This window comes from Macrotis lagotis, chromosome 8, assembly GCF_037893015.1.
Source record: "Macrotis lagotis isolate mMagLag1 chromosome 8, bilby.v1.9.chrom.fasta, whole genome shotgun sequence".
Lineage (NCBI taxonomy): Eukaryota > Metazoa > Chordata > Mammalia > Peramelemorphia > Peramelidae > Macrotis > Macrotis lagotis.
Window position 1 is genome coordinate 143798754 of NC_133665.1, and position 17026 is coordinate 143815779.

General features: G+C 40.4%; 1 protein-coding gene across 14 annotated transcripts in view; it reads right to left on the minus strand.

Moving 5' to 3' along the window:
- Positions 1-17026, minus strand: part of SETD5 (SET domain containing 5) — a 73081-nt gene continuing 56055 nt past the window's right edge. For 11 of the 14 annotated variants that reach the window (XM_074198641.1, XM_074198640.1, XM_074198638.1 and 8 more), the window contains 7 exons: positions 15217-15470; positions 11637-11693; positions 9223-9696; positions 8031-8329; positions 6908-7047; positions 2832-2920; positions 1-2465 (listed from right to left, as the gene is read on the minus strand). In XM_074198641.1, the coding sequence (XP_074054742.1) occupies positions 1869-2465; positions 2832-2920; positions 6908-7047; positions 8031-8329; positions 9223-9696; positions 11637-11693; positions 15217-15470 (1910 nt within the window). In that variant the 3' untranslated portion in view covers positions 1-1868. The remainder of the gene's footprint in view (positions 2466-2831; positions 2921-6907; positions 7048-8030; positions 8330-9222; positions 9697-11636; positions 11694-15216; positions 15471-17026) is intronic. The other 3 variants (XM_074198650.1, XM_074198649.1, XM_074198648.1) reach the window with 1 other exon arrangement.

Here is a 17026-nt window from a genome sequence, read left to right on the forward strand (position 1 = left end):
CCCATCCCCAGGAGGTCTGGTCTCTACAGCACCCTGCCCACACAGAGTGGCTGGGGCTTTCTGCATGTGCCAGGCAGGTTCAAGGTGGCCTGCCAACTATGCTCTCTCCTCTGCTCACTGTGAAGAGGAGAATGTGAACCCCAGTCCAAACGGAGAGGCATTTTACACACATTTTATATAATATACAAAGAAACCAGCTTCCTAGGCGACATGATTCTCATTCCCAACGCTCTCCCAGACTGATGGGTTCTTGTAGGGGAATGAAGTACTTTGTTGTTTCAATTTTTAAAAAATCTCCCCTTTTTTGAGCAAACACCTGATTTCAATTTTGGAAATAGTGAAATTTTGTAACAGTCACACACAAAAAGAGAAGACTGTGCATATGATAGTTGTGGAGAAGAGGAAGAGAAAAAGAAAGAGGAAGAGAGGCAGGGAGGAAGGTGGGGAGGAAATATGGAGGGAGACTCACAGTATTATCCTGTCCAAAAGAAAAGAAGGTCCACTGCAGCACCAGGGATTATACCTGTTGTATATTAGCTAAACCTACTATGGTTATAACTGAATATAAAATTAGATAAATAAAAACACGCCAGATATTACCGTAAACAAGTGAAAGAAATAAGCTAGCAACTGTATGGAATTGAACGATTGTGCTCCCCACACGCAGGCCTGCTTCAGAGCCCCTCTTTGATGTGTACAGTAGGCACAGAGCCCAAATGGGGGCTTCCAGGCTGCTCCTGTGCTGGCCCTGGACAGCACTGGGCATGTCTGGGTCTGTGGGCAGTCTCACAAGGGCACCCAGCCCCCACCAATAAAAACTTCCCCAAAGAAACGCATGACGCCCACTTCCAACCTAATGGCTGGCAGGGACAGCCCGGCTGTCACACATGCACAGTACCCATTCAGGGAGGTGTCCTCCTGAGTGACCTCCCCATTACACAAATGCACTGAATGTGACAGCTCAAGTCAGAACCTCTCAGATACGGGAGACAGGAAAACATAAAATTCAGATGATCCCCAAACCATATAGAATTCCAGCCTCCTTCCCGATCCAACTTATTAAGACCTGTTAGGTAGTAGCACAACTAACCAATCAGATCCAAATGATTTCTCTACCCACTGGAGAAGATGTTAGTGAATAAAAAATGGCTAAGAGGGGGACCAAGGGGAGAGAGGTGGACAGCAGCAGAGAATGGATAATCAACCCCTGAATAATCCAGAGCTGGCTATAGCCTCATCCTTAGAGGAGACATCCTTTAATCACAACACATGCTCCAAGCCCCACCACCCCCCCTCCCCAGCTACCCACTTCTTGGGGACTCTAGGATAAAAGAAAGGAAGCATTTGTTTTCTGCTGACAAACCTTGGCTAGATTTGTTGGTGACTGGAATGGTCATTTTAAGGGAGGAATGCCTGCCTTCCATGAGTATTGGAGAACCTGGCCCTAATTCAGATGGCTGTGAATTTTGTTCCCCCTTATTTTTTTCCATAATTGCTTTCAAATTAAAAAAAAAAAAAAGATGTCCTCACTGCCAAAGTGACTACAGGTTATGGGCACAATGGGAGATGGAGGCTTGACCCAAGTCATTGCACTTAGAACCGTTATTAACTGAACCACCATTGGCTTCACAACAATGCACCCTCAACAGCAGGAGAAACTTCTCTACAGTCTCCACTTCAGACAAGATTTACAGCTTCCTCCAAGGCTAGAGGCTAGCAATGCCCACGAGTCTCACTCTCCTCCTCAGACCTGATCCTCTGGCACCCTACACTCCCCTCCACAGCCACGTGCTCAGCCAGGCTCCAGAGGCCATCGGAAGCAGCTCGGGGCTCATTTAGTTCAGTCTGCCCAGATCCAGAAGTAGGCCCTAGGAAAGTCCTGTCTGAGTCTTCACTCCAGGCCCTTGCAGGGGCTGCAGTCTGTATGGATGCCCTCCTCCACTCCCTCGGGGTGGGTAATGCTGTGAATTGGAAACTGTGGACACCCTGGAGGCCTGGAAGGGAGCTGACTGTCCAGAGGTGGGCAGGTTGATAGTCCGTAAGTCTGATGGCAACGACCTAGAATTGGGGGGGAAAGATGTGGAACTCCAAGTTCCTGTGCTGGACTGAGAAACAGAGTCTGAGGGGAGAGAGTCTGAGGGGCCTTGCAGGGGAGGACTAGCAGCAGCAGAGGGGCAGCTCCTCTTCTGGATGCTGCTGCTTCCAGAATGTGGCTGGCTGTTGAAATACCCTGGTGTCACAGCAAAGAGTCCCAGTGAGTCTGTGGGTACGGAGTGGGCAGGGCTGGAATAGGACGTAGAAGAAAGGGAAGATTCTGAAGAACTGTGGGAAGGGGTATTTCCAGACCTCAGGGCTGCAGTGCGATAACTGTATCCTGGAGACTGAGTAGGGTGTCCTTTGTAGGGGGAAGAACTCTGCTGAAGGAGGCTCTGTGACTCTGTCCGTGGACTGTCACACTGAAGGAGCTGAAAAGGAGAAAAGTGACAACAGTATGAGGAGTGAACAGGTATTGCATCTCCCCCTCGCCCCCAATACCTTTTTTTTTTGGATGCACACAAAAAAAGCTTTGTATAGAACTAAAAATTTACCAGGCCATACTAGCTAACTTGTTAACATAGTGGAAAATACACTATTGGATATATTTCTATTTTGCTTATATAGATTTATTTCCCCAAGAATGTATTTTCTATAACTGCTACAAAATACTTGAGAATGATTTTTCATGTGATTTTTGACAATGACATCAAGTCACCTTAGTCCCTGCAAATGGTAACCATTTCATGAATGTTGTCTAGGCCTATAATAGTTCCCAACAGGAAGCTCCTCCTTACCTGGTAACTATATCGAGAAGGGCTATAAACAGCTGAGCCTTTGGAGAGAGCAGAGCTTGGTGTCTCTGGGCCTTCTCCTTCTGCAGGATCTGGAAGGTAGAACAAATAACTGCACAACTTGGCTTCTTGCAATGACATAATCAGCATCACTCTTTTATGGACCTGAAAATGGACTAGGCTACCTTTAGTGAAATTCAATACCAGAAAACAGGTTACCAAGGGATGAACTTTGGGGTACAGCAATATCTACTAAAACACTGGTAAAGAACTAGGTGGGAATGGTTAGGATTTCTCCTGATGAAGGAAGGATTCACATTGGTAAAGGTCATGGAGCCCAGAACTGTCTATTGCTCTAACATATTTTGAAAACATACATTTGTTCCAAAGAGATTATATTAAAGGACTTGAATTCTGCATCTATTTCTCAATTTCTTCTTCAAGAATACAGAAAATTTCTACTTTACAATGTCATAAGCTGCAACTCTTGCAATTTCCATTTCTTCAAGCAAATGTTGGATCTTTGTCAAAGTAAAGTGCCACAGGCACTGTGCATCTTCTGGTGAAGTTAGAATTGTGGGTGGAGAAGAGTTAGTCTACAATAGCCATCCCCTTCTGCCATGGCCAAAGGAACCACCACAATTTATTGATAGTTTTTCTTTCTTTTTTTTTCTTAAGGTTTTTTGCAAGGCAAATAAGGTTAAGTGGCTTGCCCAAGGTCATGTAGCTAGGTGATTATTAAGTGTCTGAGGCCAGATTTGAACTCAGTTCCTCCTGACTCCAGAGCCAGTGTGCCACCTAGCCACCCCCTAGTTTTTAATTTCTTACTCAATTAACATGTTTGCTATATTACATTTTATGGTTCTAAGTTCTCTTGTATTCATTACCTCATTTAAGCCTGGTGAGAACAGGATGATTTTTCTCCACACTTTACTTCTGAAGAAACTGAGAATTAAAGAAATTCAATGACTTGCCTAAAGTCATTCAGACAGGGAATGGAAGTACAAAGTCTTGACTCCAAATGGAATATTCTTACCTGGGATCCTTTGCCACCTCAAGAGTATGTAATAATAAGCACTTGCTATTCATTAAAGCCTTTCTCCCCCCCCCCCCCCCCCCAGCACTGAACATGTTGCTTGGTAATGGAAGCACTTAATATATATGTTTGTTGACTGATTGAAATCACCTCATTTCATATACCTGCTGCTGCCAGAGTGAGTGGAATATGGGAAGAAGGTAAGTGGTTAACTCTGGGCTTATACAATAAATGTTCGTTCTGATTTCCTTGCCCTTCTCTACTTCATTGTTTATGGAGAAGGATTTCTAGCTTTTTTTGGAGAAATTAAAGCACATTTAAACAGTCAAAAATCAAATCAACAACAAATTAGAAGAATAAAAATGAAAAGATATGGTGTGTAACAGGTCAACTTCAACCAGATTAATTTAAACAAGCAAATGCAAAATGCAAAATAAAAAAAAGGTGAAATCAGATAAAAAGAAACTGAACCATAATCTTCATTTCTTGAAAAATGCAAACAATGATCATAACTAAATGATCAAAAGAGTCCAGAAACCTCCCTTAGCCTACAGACCTGACCAGAGAGAGACAGAGACAGAGAGAGAGAGAGAGAGAGAGAGAGAGAGAGAGAGAGAGAGAGAGAGAGAGAGTGTACCCAAAGACAAAATGGGGTAAGAACTAAAAATTGTTTGAAAATCACTTAGAGAAAGCTTGCACAGATATTCAAAGAGCTGGTCTGAGACAAGTTAAAGAAGGAAGTTAGATAGTTGACAACAGATGAACAAGAGAATCTTAGAAACATGGCAGGTATATAAGAATTGGGTTTTACTCCCCCCCCCCCCCCCCCCGGGATGATGGTATTTGAATTGAAAGAAGAAAGTTACCAACAGTGTTGACCTGTTTGCTACTCTCAGAAAGGAGAAAGTAAGGAAAGAGGGCCATTGAAACATTTAAAATGCATAGCAGAAGGAAATTGACAAGTTAACACAGATAAGCAGGATCACTTTAAAAGAAAAAACACCTTGAATTTATTATATCCTTAAAAAAAGTAATCTGTATAAAAAAGAAATTTGTGATTCCCCCCCAATCTATTTATGAAAATATTCTTTTTGACATGGAAGAAAATGAACATGGGATGAGTAGGTGTGTACTAGACTAATAGACATGGGGAAGATCTGGGCTGGAGGAATTAATTTTGAGGGCATCTATTCTCAAGATAAATAAAATTAAAGCATACTAAAAGATAGGAGAAAAAATATTATCCAAAAAAGGTGATTAAGAAGAGGTGATCAATAATCTCTACCAAGTAATATGGCAACTTCCCCATCTTTTAAAAACTTTTGTATTATAAACAAAAAGATCCTATAGATGCTATTTGCTAATGATGACAACATTTATATCACTTTAGAGTTTACAGTTGAGGAAACTGAGGTAGACAGAAGTTAAACAACTTGCTTAACATATATTATAACATATTATTTAAGTATCTGAAATCAGGTCTGATCTCAGGTCTTTTTGACTCCATGGTACCCTGATCTTTTCTAGTCATATTAAGTCCTAGAATACTGCAAAAGTTCCTAAATAAGATCGATAATCAAGAAAAAGAGCTTAGTTTAACCAGGGATATGGAATGTATGCACTACACACTTTTAAGTGTATGTGTGTGTATATACATACATACATATATATTTTTCTCCACTTTCTGAAATCTAGACAATTAACAAAACAATAAACCAAGCACTGATTTATAGTGTTTGGAGGTTTCTAGAGTATACTCATGGTGAAAAATGTGAAAGTTGAGTGTTGAGAGTCTTATGAGTCAGTTTGAACTGGCTAATCCTCTGTAAAGTTTTTAAAAATTCTAATAAATGGGGGTGGCTAGGTGGAGCAGTGGCCCTGGAGTCAGGAGTACCCGAGTTCAAATCCAGCCTCAGACACTTAATAATTACCTAGCTGTGTGGCCTTGGGCAAGCCACTTAACCCCATTGCCTTGCAACCCCCCCCCCCACAACAACAACAAAAAACAAAAAATAAAAAAAATTTAATAAATGAAAATGCTCTTTGTCTAGACTTTGATTTGCAGTTTAGAAGGACAACTTAAAAGGGCTAGCCCAGCAGTACATATACTTTGGACAATCACTACAAATGGATATTAAGGTAGGAAGAAGAGAAAGAGCTAGCTTACCTTATGGAAATTATAAACTGCTTTTAATAACCCAAGGCTACTCTTTTACATAAAAGACCAACTTTTCTTACTGGTATCATTCTTCTCATGGTGTGGTTATAAATTACATAATGTCATGAAAATTTCTGAAGAATTCAAACTGTCTCCCATGTCTCCCAAGGGGGAAGACATATGGTAGGTATTGGCAGATTGCAACATATTATAAGCAAAGAATTAAACAGTGTGTGTGTGTGTGTATAAACACACACACACACACACACACACAAACACACAATAAATAAATAAAGCAGGGCTGTCCAAGATGTGGCCCATGGTCACATGTAGCCTGGAGTATAATTTTAAGTGGTTGCCTATGGGTTTACCAAATGAAGCTGAGCTACTGCAGAGCTCTCACTGAAAAGGCAAATCAAAATATATTGTCTATTGTTTCAATAAAAACTTTTAAAAGTAAGGTTGGACAGCCCTGAAATAAACCTGACAGAAAGAGGGGTGAGTCATGTGACCATAATCAAGGATATTCTAGGAAAAGCTGACTGCCCCCTTCCCTCCCCACCCCCACCCTGGGAGAATTTATGAAAGGAAAGAGGAGTTTATGCATATGTGCTGTGATCTGCATCAATGAAGATAATAACCCCATCCACTAGAGGATTGGTCCCTCTTACCAAAACAAACTAATAGGAAGGTATTACTTGGGCAACTAAGAAAGATCCAAAAAGCCAGTGTTGCTCAAGAACTTTGTGCTGGCAGCACTCAACAGGTCAATGTAAAGTTGGAAATTCAAGTAGACATTATGTTGAGACTGTTTCAACATTCCTAGCTCTTCTTGTCTACTTCATCTCCTGAAACCATGGGCAAGGGAGTGTTTGCTCTGCTCACCTGATTCTTTCTCAGCAGCATTCTCCCAGGCTGGGGAGGTCTCTTCTTTCTGTGCCACCTTTACACTGCTGCTACTGCGGAGGACCTTTTTCAGAATGCCTCGTCCCTCGCGGAGACGCTCCACACTTGTGGGAACCATCCTGGGGAGGTAGCAATATACTATTTAATGATAACTGAAAAGTTCTCTGGGAACCAACCCTCAACAAGTATCCTTTCACTTACATTTTAAAATCATATTCCTCATTAACAAGACTAAATGTAAAATGGATACTACACAAGAATCAGCGTGACTTTATCCCAGAGAAGCAGCTTTATCTCATTCCATACTGTGTATTCTGGCTGCACAGCTACTTTCTTATTATCCATTATTTTAAGGCAAAGTTCTCTAAGAGTCTTCTTTGAAGGCCTCAGACCTTGAGGACCATACCCCCCTTTTCTGTTTACATCACTTATAGAAAAGAATCTTAAAGCTGGAAAGGACTTTCCAGAACATAAGACTCTTCAACTGTTCCATTTCTCAGACAAAATTCAGACCACGAGGGAGAGACTTGCCCTGGTCCATACAAAGAGTTAGTAGCTCAGGGAAGCTTAAGGCCTGCTCTCATTGTCATGATTAAACTTATCCTTTAGTATTTGCTCCTTCCTAGGGATTATGGAGCCCTGATGGTCTAGATTAGTTAATTTTTTTGTCTGACAATACAAAAGAGCTGATGCTTTTTCTGTGTTCTAGGGCAGGAGATTCATCTTATTCCTCTGGACACCACTGCTTAGCAGAGTTCAGAACAAAAGAGATACTCAGTAAATGAAATGACCAAGGAAATCATGAGAGTGGAATTAGACTAAGCTCATGACTTACCTTGAGAGAAAATGAGCAGAGGTCATGGTGGTGGCCACCAACATTCAAAGTGAAATGCCGAAGGGCAGTTTCTTGGACTCAGTGACCTTTCTTAGGCTAGCAGGGAGGGTAAAAACTATGGTTTGATACCATTAGTCTGACTGACTGTGAGGAGGAAGGAAGTTGCTCTCTAAGAGAAGCACTCCAGTACTCTCCAGTAAAAGTTTAGAATGGCTTTAGAAGAACTCTTACAACCCCCCTGCCCCCAAACAAAGAAAAATCACTTACCACCTACTGCTGATATTCTCTTGAGGTCTGCAGTGAGATGAGGAAGTAGTACCCCTGGGATCTGTAGGGCTTATATCATCCACTGGGGGAACAGAGGAATGGGATGGGGAGAAACCCCTGTGAGGGGAAGATGGGGCTCGGGCTAAAGATCCCTGGACACCATAGGTTTCAGTGTCAGACACTGAACTATTGCTGCCTTGCCGAGTGGGAGTCCCTGTACACCGTACAGAGTCACCTCCCAAATTCAAAGAGTTCTCCTTGGCTTCCTGTTTCCGTTTACGGTACTCTAACAAAGACACCTGGGAAAGAGTTAAAAAACAACCAAAAACAAGGCCTTAGAGTCTACTATATCACCAGAAAAGATTGACAAATAGAAGATTAAGGAGGGTTTAAAGTGAGATTGTTTTATGCTTGGGACAGCTTAGGTGGTACAGAGTCTATGATAAAGCACCAGCCTGGAATAAGGGAGACCAAAAGTCAAATTTAGCCTTAGATACTTACTAGCAGGGTGACCCTAGACAAGTCACTTAACCCTGTTTACCTCAGTTTCCTCAACTGTAAAATGAAAAGAAGGAAATGGCAAACCACTCCACCAGTATCTTTTCCAAGGAAACTCCAAATGGAGTGATAAAGAGACAGATATGCCTGAAATGACTGAACAACAACAAAGCTCTAGGGTTCACACCAAAGGCTCTTAAATCATGAATGAAGCAGAAAAAAGTTCTGGCAACTTTCTTGGTATGAAAACTAAAGGTCAACCTTAAGAGACACTTCATAAGAATGATTAGAAATTTATTCTTTGAAGAATAATGCAAAACTAAGCAGTTAAGAGGCACTATTCTGGTGAATTAGGACTTTAGCATATCATTTTGATGATATTCTTGCTATATGTTTTCAAATCCAGTATTATTTCCAGGTATATTATTAAGTCAATCATAGATTTAGAAATGCGAGGGACCTTATAGATCATGAATTATATTATTCCTTCATTCTACAGATAAGGGTTACCTGCTCTCTATTTTACATTTGAGAGAATCTTTAGCAGGTCAGGCTAACATATCTTGGTCTCTGAATTTTAAAAAGGACATATATTTGCTTTCCATTCTCTAGGAAAAACTTTGTGGTCATGAATCTGTATGTTCTGAAAAGGAAAACTATCTAATACCTGGACATCAGTTGTGAAAATATTTACCTTCTTCCTTTGTGGTGGGTTCTGGGGGGTAGGCTTGACTCCATCACTGGCCTTCTCACCACAAGGTGACATTGATCCACGTGATATATCTTTCATTAGACCGTGTTCATGTCGGCTGGAATACCCTTCTGCAGGAGAGCTACAATACCTCCCGTCAGAATTTAAAGGTTTCCTATCTCCCACCACGGGAGAACCTCGCAACAGTCCATCTGCTCGAGGCATAGCGTTCAAAGGTGAGAAGGCATACATTAAATTAAATTCTGTCCGAAAGGCCTGGTCTGAATTTCTTAGAAGGGTCTGTTGTCCATCTCCATTACTGCCTTGGTGGCTGCTCTCCGATGTGGAAGGGATGGATGGCTGAGAGGCCAGGTCAGATTGACCAGGGTTGAGCAAGACTTGTCTCTCCAGGCAGTTGTTAGTGTTAGGCTCAAGGTATCCTACCTTTGCCATATCCATGTCTGTCCGGAGACCAAGCTGGAAAAACAAACCAACGAAGACATGGGGTAGGGGAGAAAGCAAAGAGGGGCAGAAAGGAAGGGAGTAAAGGGTACAGGTGAGAAAGTAAGGCAGAAAAGATGGGGTGATGGTAGTGGAGGAAAGAAAACCATTAATGTCTGCAAAAGCTCCACATAATGACAGTTACATAGGCCAGATGTCTAATAAACCCCCAGCCTTTCCCTACACTGCTTTAAGTCTTTCCAGAGGAAAGTTCTCAGGAACTAAGAATTAAAGAATTGGTCAAATGAGACTATCTCATCTGCTCAGCTTTTCGAGTTTGCTGAGTCACCTTGCAATACAATAAGGGACTTGCAGTAAAATAAGGGAATTACCTGAGCCCCATGCACGTTATAGAAGTGAGACTGGTGTCTTAAGATAACTGGCTCCTGATGTATTCATTTCTAAATTAATACTGATGGAGGCTAGGAGGGGGAAGGGCGAAGGAAAGAAGGGTGGGGGGAGAAGGAAAGGGGAGTATTTAAGTTACTAGTTCAACAAAGATGAATGGTATTAAAGACATCAACCAACCAGTACTTCCTTCAGTCATTTATTCATTCATTTGCACTATTAACCAGGTCTGTTTTACATCCAACTTTGTAATCATTCAATTCTTAGCTTACCATCTATTAAACACATCAGCACACCAGAAGATAAATAATTGCATAGTCCCACTACAACACAACATTCCAGAACCATACATGCACCTAAACTGTTTCTTTTCAGCTATGTCACTACTTTACAATGTACTGACTACAAATTGCCACCAAGACATACACACACTGACAGTCAATTTCCAATAATGGATCAGTTGTGTAATGTCTCCTGAAGGAAGACATTACTTTACTCTTAACTACTGATATTCCTTCTACATAGAATGGTACACCAAGACACTGCATCACTACAGCACCTAAGGGTCTTGAGCACCAAGAAAAGACAGATTTCTCCCTTTTACATTAAAGTACCAAAACAAAACTTAACTTCCTCTCCATTAGAACATCACCACCTTCACCTTTCAGAGACTGCAACATGAACTACATCTATTCCCATGGTTTCAATTTTAGGACTTGAACACATAATTTGGAAGATTTTACACTTCTTCATTTATGAAGCTCTGGAATTAAAACCTTCACATACTCTGGCTATAGCATTACAGCTTTCAGACAACAACCAGACATAGTTGGTTTTGCTGCAATTTACAATACAACTTTGGTAGTCAAGTCAATGAAACCCTGTGGAAAAAGGATAGCTCCCAAAGGCATGAGTGCCTCATCTCAATGAAGACCTTGAGATTTATTTACTCATTCTCTGAAGTATTTGGCACTACTCATATCAGGTAAAGGCAGTCAGTCAGGGAGATAGTTTGATCTAAAAGTCAGACAGTAGAATAATCATTTAGCTCTCAGAAAAATACCCAATACCCAAAACACAAGTGAATAAAAGAATTGTTTTTCCCATGGTGTAGCAGGGACAAGCTATTTCTCATCAAACTAGGACCAGTTCTTTCCTCTCATAAGCCTGTAAAAATAAACCCCAACTAACTTTCAATTCTGGCTCAGGTAGTTTCTCCTTTCCTAAAAGAGTCTAGGCATTCCTGTCTTACTTAGGTCATCTTCTCCAAGTTCTCAGACATGCCTTCAAACTTCACTCCAGTTCTTAACCACTCTTTTCACAGGGTGATGCCTTCACCATCCCACAGACAAACCACACAATCACTTGGCTTTCCTTGATCTACATCTGGTTAATCCTGAGCAGTCACACATTCTAAGATTCATTCAACTTACTGGGAAAGATCAGCCACCCTCCAGCCCAGCACCCCATTCACACTCTTCCCTTGGTCCCTCCCCACACACTCAGGTCCACACTCATGCACACTCACTCTCAGCCTCCGAGTGTGATTGAGATGGTGTGATAACTACCTCGGGTGACAGGGACTCGGGCCTATGCGCAGGGGAACTCTCAGGGGAGGATATGTTCTAGAGGAGGGAAAAGCATCTTGTTATTCATCTACTCAAAGTCAAGAAGCAAAACAAAAAAAATAAATAAAGTAAAAGCAAGCATAGATGTTAGCCATGACTTTTCTTATCAGAATGCACAGGGGAAATACTCAACTGTAGAATGCATCCCAATGGTCACTGATTTGGTAACTTAAATGCTTCCGAATGCCTTAGAAAGCATTTAGATCAAATCATGCTATTTTTACCATGTTATAAGTAAATATCCCAAGGGGACAGTAGTCATGAATTAAGAGTGGTATGGTTCTACAGTATGATATTTCTTTATATTCTAGATCAGAGGTTGGCAACCTATCATTTGTGATTTATGAGGTAGAACCTGACTTAATTATTGGTGGGATTCTACATTCCCATTTTCTAAATGGTTCCTCTTTTTCATTTCCTTCTATCTTTCAGCAGACTATGAGGGGAGGAGCATGGGCAGGAAAAAGAATGCTTCTTAGGTTCTGGCAGCATTCTGGAATAGGGAGATTTGTATTCTGAATAGGTATTCAAGGGATATGCAATGGGAATAGGGAACTTCTGGCTTAAAGGTAGTATCTGGTCCTTAGTGTAATTTCTTATAAACCACCATAACCTTTTTTCCCTTCTAAACAAGTATCTATCAGGTTCCCATATTACTTCTCTCAGATGTTCAAATCCACAAATATATTATACACCTGAAAGAGTTCCAGAATAAGATTCAGGGCCCGATATGCTACACTGAGACATTCTTAACTATTTTACTCTGAAATGATCTCAGAGATTAACATCTTAGACTATTAGGAATAAATCCTACTTTTGGAATGGTGAGATGGGGAAGGGGGAAACTAAATGGTTGTATTAATAAGACCTTGGCTAAGAGAACTGATGAAGGGAAGAGCTGGTATAATACTGGACAGATTTTACCCAAATGGAAAGCTGAAAAGCAGATGGAGCTGTGGGTTTGGGAGATGGTGACCAGCAATAAAGGTAGCAATTAAGACTATTTCAGCACAAGACTCTTGATGGTAGGAATATGGAGGATATGGGGACCTGAATTGGGGAATTTTTATCAAGGTATTGGATGGAAGGGAGGATGTAGGCCAAAGCACTGGAGCAAAATCTGGGAAGGGAGGAGGGAGGGAAGGTTGTAGGGAATCAGGATTAGGGATAGGTCTTTCACATTTAACTTTATTTCCTTATGTCCCTACTTTCTCTTGACTCCAAAAGTCTTTTTGTCTTGGTCTTGAATAACTTCATTTCCCAGCCTCTCCCTCCCAACTCCAAATTATTTCACTTTTCTATTATGGCCAGTTAAGTTTATTTGTATTCAATGAAGGAAACATTCACATTCCCTATTCTTTTAAATTTATCAAGTGGCCAAGTTGAACCTGTTTGACTTTTTTCTTTCAAAAATAGAAATTCTCACAATTAAGCTGTGGTCTGTTTTCCCCCTGTGGGTCTAATCCTTCAAAGACAAAGGACTCCTTCTACCCCTGGACTAGAATATAGGAAAACATGGCAATTAGTGCAGTGACATGAAACAGGCCAGGAAGGTGGAAGTTTTGCTTTACTGATAAGAAAAGCTTTAATTTTCCTTAATTAAATCAGATTTTAGAACAGATGTTAGTGCTTTCTCCTTCCTAAAATTATTTTGTATTTGCTTATCTATATCTATATCTATATATTTAGTAAATATATCTTAGTAAAATGTGAGCTCTTCCCAGGCAGGGACAATTTTGGTCCCATTTTTGTTTCCCTAGAGTCTCAAAACAATGATTTTTAAAGTCTGCTGATTCTGATGTTTTGTAGTTATTGGAGAGAGGGATTTATTAACCTATACAAATAGTTCACTAAAGGCTGTTTTGTGGTTGTATGAAGAACAACATATCAAATATTAGTTTTAGGGGGTTGGTAATAAACTCCCCTGCTACATACAACAGGAGGGAGGTACATCAGAGTATTAAATTTAATTGACATGGAAGGGAAATTACTCTTCAATTTCTAAATTCCTTCTTGATAAAGAGTTAAAAATTAGATGCCACCATGAAAGAGTAAATGGATAGCCATAATCTAGACTTATTTGTGGACTGTGCAGCTGGGAAGCTTTGGTATCATGTTATCCCAGAGGCAGAGAAAGCAAGGTTCCTTTCAAGTGGTGGAAAAAATGGGAACAAAGGTCTAAATGGCCGAGTCTGAAAAAAAGGATTTGGTATTAATAAAACTAATACAGATTATCTTACTATTACTACAATGGTTTCTCCTTGGGAGAACTTTGTTCTATGAAACTTTTAATTTGTTAACTGAAGAGTAAGCTTCAACTACAAATACAAGTGAAGCCAAAATTCAAGTGGCCTGAATTGGCTAGTTTAAAAAACCAACTCCAGAGGAATCAAGTGAAAATTAAATTAAATTAGATTAATTTAATTTACTCATATAGCAAAATCTCTGGGAAAATTAGTTGCAACCTGAAAGATATAGTCTAAAGAGTCTTCTCCAAAGAGAAGCATTGTGCTCTTATTCAATCTGGGACTAGGAAGGCTAATTCCAAGATTTCAGTTTTGTGTGTAATCCATCATATTTCTGACCTGGCGTTATATGATCCACTGTGCTGCCGGCCAAGCACTCACCTAAGCTCTGGAGGGAGGGCAGAGATGCCTCTGTGATCAGCTACAACACTCACTTCTAACCGAGAACACCTGGAGAAGTAAAATCTACATACAGGCAGAGCCTTAGGGGCAGAGCTGAGCATGCTCAGTTAGAAAAGACTTTGCTGAAAAGCAGGAAGAGATGGTGTCTTTTTAGTTAAATTATGTATGACACCTATTAAAGCAACATGCAGAGATGGATGCTTAATAAATTCTACCCAGCAAACCTCTTGTCACCCAAACTGGAATACCAAGTGGTTCAGGATTACCCCTAGAAAAAGCTGAAGTATATACTGATACATTTCTATCATACACTGGACAATAGATGATAAAAATGTATGATATTGCATGTTGATAACTACTTGCCTTTCCCTCATTTCTAAACGAGACAATGAAGTGAACTGATGTGCAAACACTCATGTGCCACAATGTTCCATGAAACTATAGAATGAGGCAGCAATATGAAATAAAAAAAACCAAACCAAAACTGGCCAGACTCAAGACTCCTCAGTCTAACTAGAATTTTCCCAATGGTGTCTTGTGGTTGGTCTGTGGAGCTAGAGGCTTATTACTTTTTAGGGGAGAAACTACAGATAAAGCAGGAAGGCTAGCATGCTTATTGCCAGCGGGATTGAGGCTCATGAACTGGCATGCAAAAGAAAGGCAATGGGATGGGTGGTATCACTGATCCTGTTCTGTGGAGAATGGTGGCAGTTTCCAAGATGTGAGGCTAAGAGGTGGCCTTGAGAGTTCTCATTTCTAGAGACACTGTGAGCACATGATTAGACACATTTGTGGGATGATCACAACTGGTATGGGTGTTTAATGTACAGAATCATCATATCTGGTCCCTCCCAACACCAAACCCCAATCACCTCAAACTGCAGGGGCGTATTGCAGCGACTAGTAGCAAGAGATGGAATTGGTGAGAACATTAAGCCATATCCATTCCGACATTCCTCCTCTCCTGGAAGGGTCGAACAGGGCACGGTAAGCTGTGGGCTCTGAGAGCTGGAGATGGGAGGGATGGGAGGCGGAGGTGTGATCGGAGACAGAGGCCTCAGTAACTTGGTAACATTCTGCTCCATCAGATAGCGAGACTTCCATTTCTTTAATGGGCTCAGTAAGTCTGTGAAATACAAAGCTTGGATGAGAAATTGAAACTGTAGCTTAACAGGAGGATCTGCAGTAAATGCATTAATCTCCAACCCACAATCCTTTTAAATTCCTTTCTTCTGGTTGTCTTATTCCATTAGTAATTCTCAAAAGAAAAGCCCACAAAGTTAGTCATGGCATCCACAATATTTTTTAAAGACTCCCAATTTCTCAGGGAAAACTCCGAACCTACTTTGTTCCTATTTGAGATTCACTTATGTAACAATCTCTTTCAGCTCAGCTCAAATCAAATAGCCAACTTTCTTATCAAGAGCCCATGAAATCCTTTAAATCAGGGGCAAAGAATGCATGGCCCATGGGCCATATAAGGCCAGCAAAATCATTTGGCCTGGCACTGGCACAATGAACTCAAAATTCAAGATTCTAGTAAATTTTTAGGAATGAAATTAATTAAATGTTTGACCAAATATAGCAGACTAGTTTTTAAGTTTTGGTCCTTGGCAGGAAAAAAGTTTCCCCGCCCCTGCTTTAAATCTATCAGGCAAAATAAACAGTCAATTTTTAGGAACATTCTTCACATTTCTTTCCCACATCAACAACCACTAATTCTTATCTTACTTAAGTGCATTCTGAATATATTGAGGCTTTGCCTTTAGTAGTTTCTTCTATTTTTTTAAGTAGGTAAGAATTCTATAAATCGGGACAATTTACTGATTCACACTTAGCCCCTCAATTTTAGGTTTCTTTATTTTAAAAATTATCACTAATACTTGATAAATTGTGTAAAAAATGCCTACAAAGAATAAAGGTAGACTAAATAGTCATTTGAGAATAATTCAAATTTTCTATATTTCCTGGGTAACAAAACAAACATTAATACAAATAGATAAAATGACTTGTTTGAAACAGATTAAATCACAATTTATACCTTTCAGTTAAGAATCTATACTCAAAAAGCAATATTCTTGCTATCCAACAACGGTTCTGTTTTAAGATAATAACTGGCTAGCTCACTCTTCTTGTAGACACTAGGTTCTTTTATGAAAATGAAGGCTACAAGAAATGGATTTCCAAAAAAAAGCCCCAGGGGCAGCTAAGTAGCACAATGGATAACGTGCTGACCCTGGAGTCAGGAGGACCTAAGTTCAAACCTGACCTTAAACACTTATAATTGCCTAGCTGTGTGACCATGGGCAAGTCACATAACTCCATTGCCTTAAAAAAAAAAAAAGGCCCACACCTTCCAGAATTCTGCTCAGCCTCTACCTAGATTTTTAATTGGTGCATGGTTTCCTGTTTTGCCTTAATTGTCTTTTTTAAAAAGGTTTTTGCAAGGCAATGGGGTTAAGTGGCTTGCCCAAGGCCACACATCTAGGTAATTATTAAGTGTCCAAGGCCAGATTTGATCTGAGGTCCTCCTGACTCCATTGCACTACCTAGCCACCCTGCCTTAATTGTCTTTTGATGAAATTTCAGTATTTCACTTTTTTTTATTTTATACATGTAATAGTAGGATTTTTCACCACTATCCTTTCTGCCATGCAAGAAACTCCTGCAAAAACATTATCA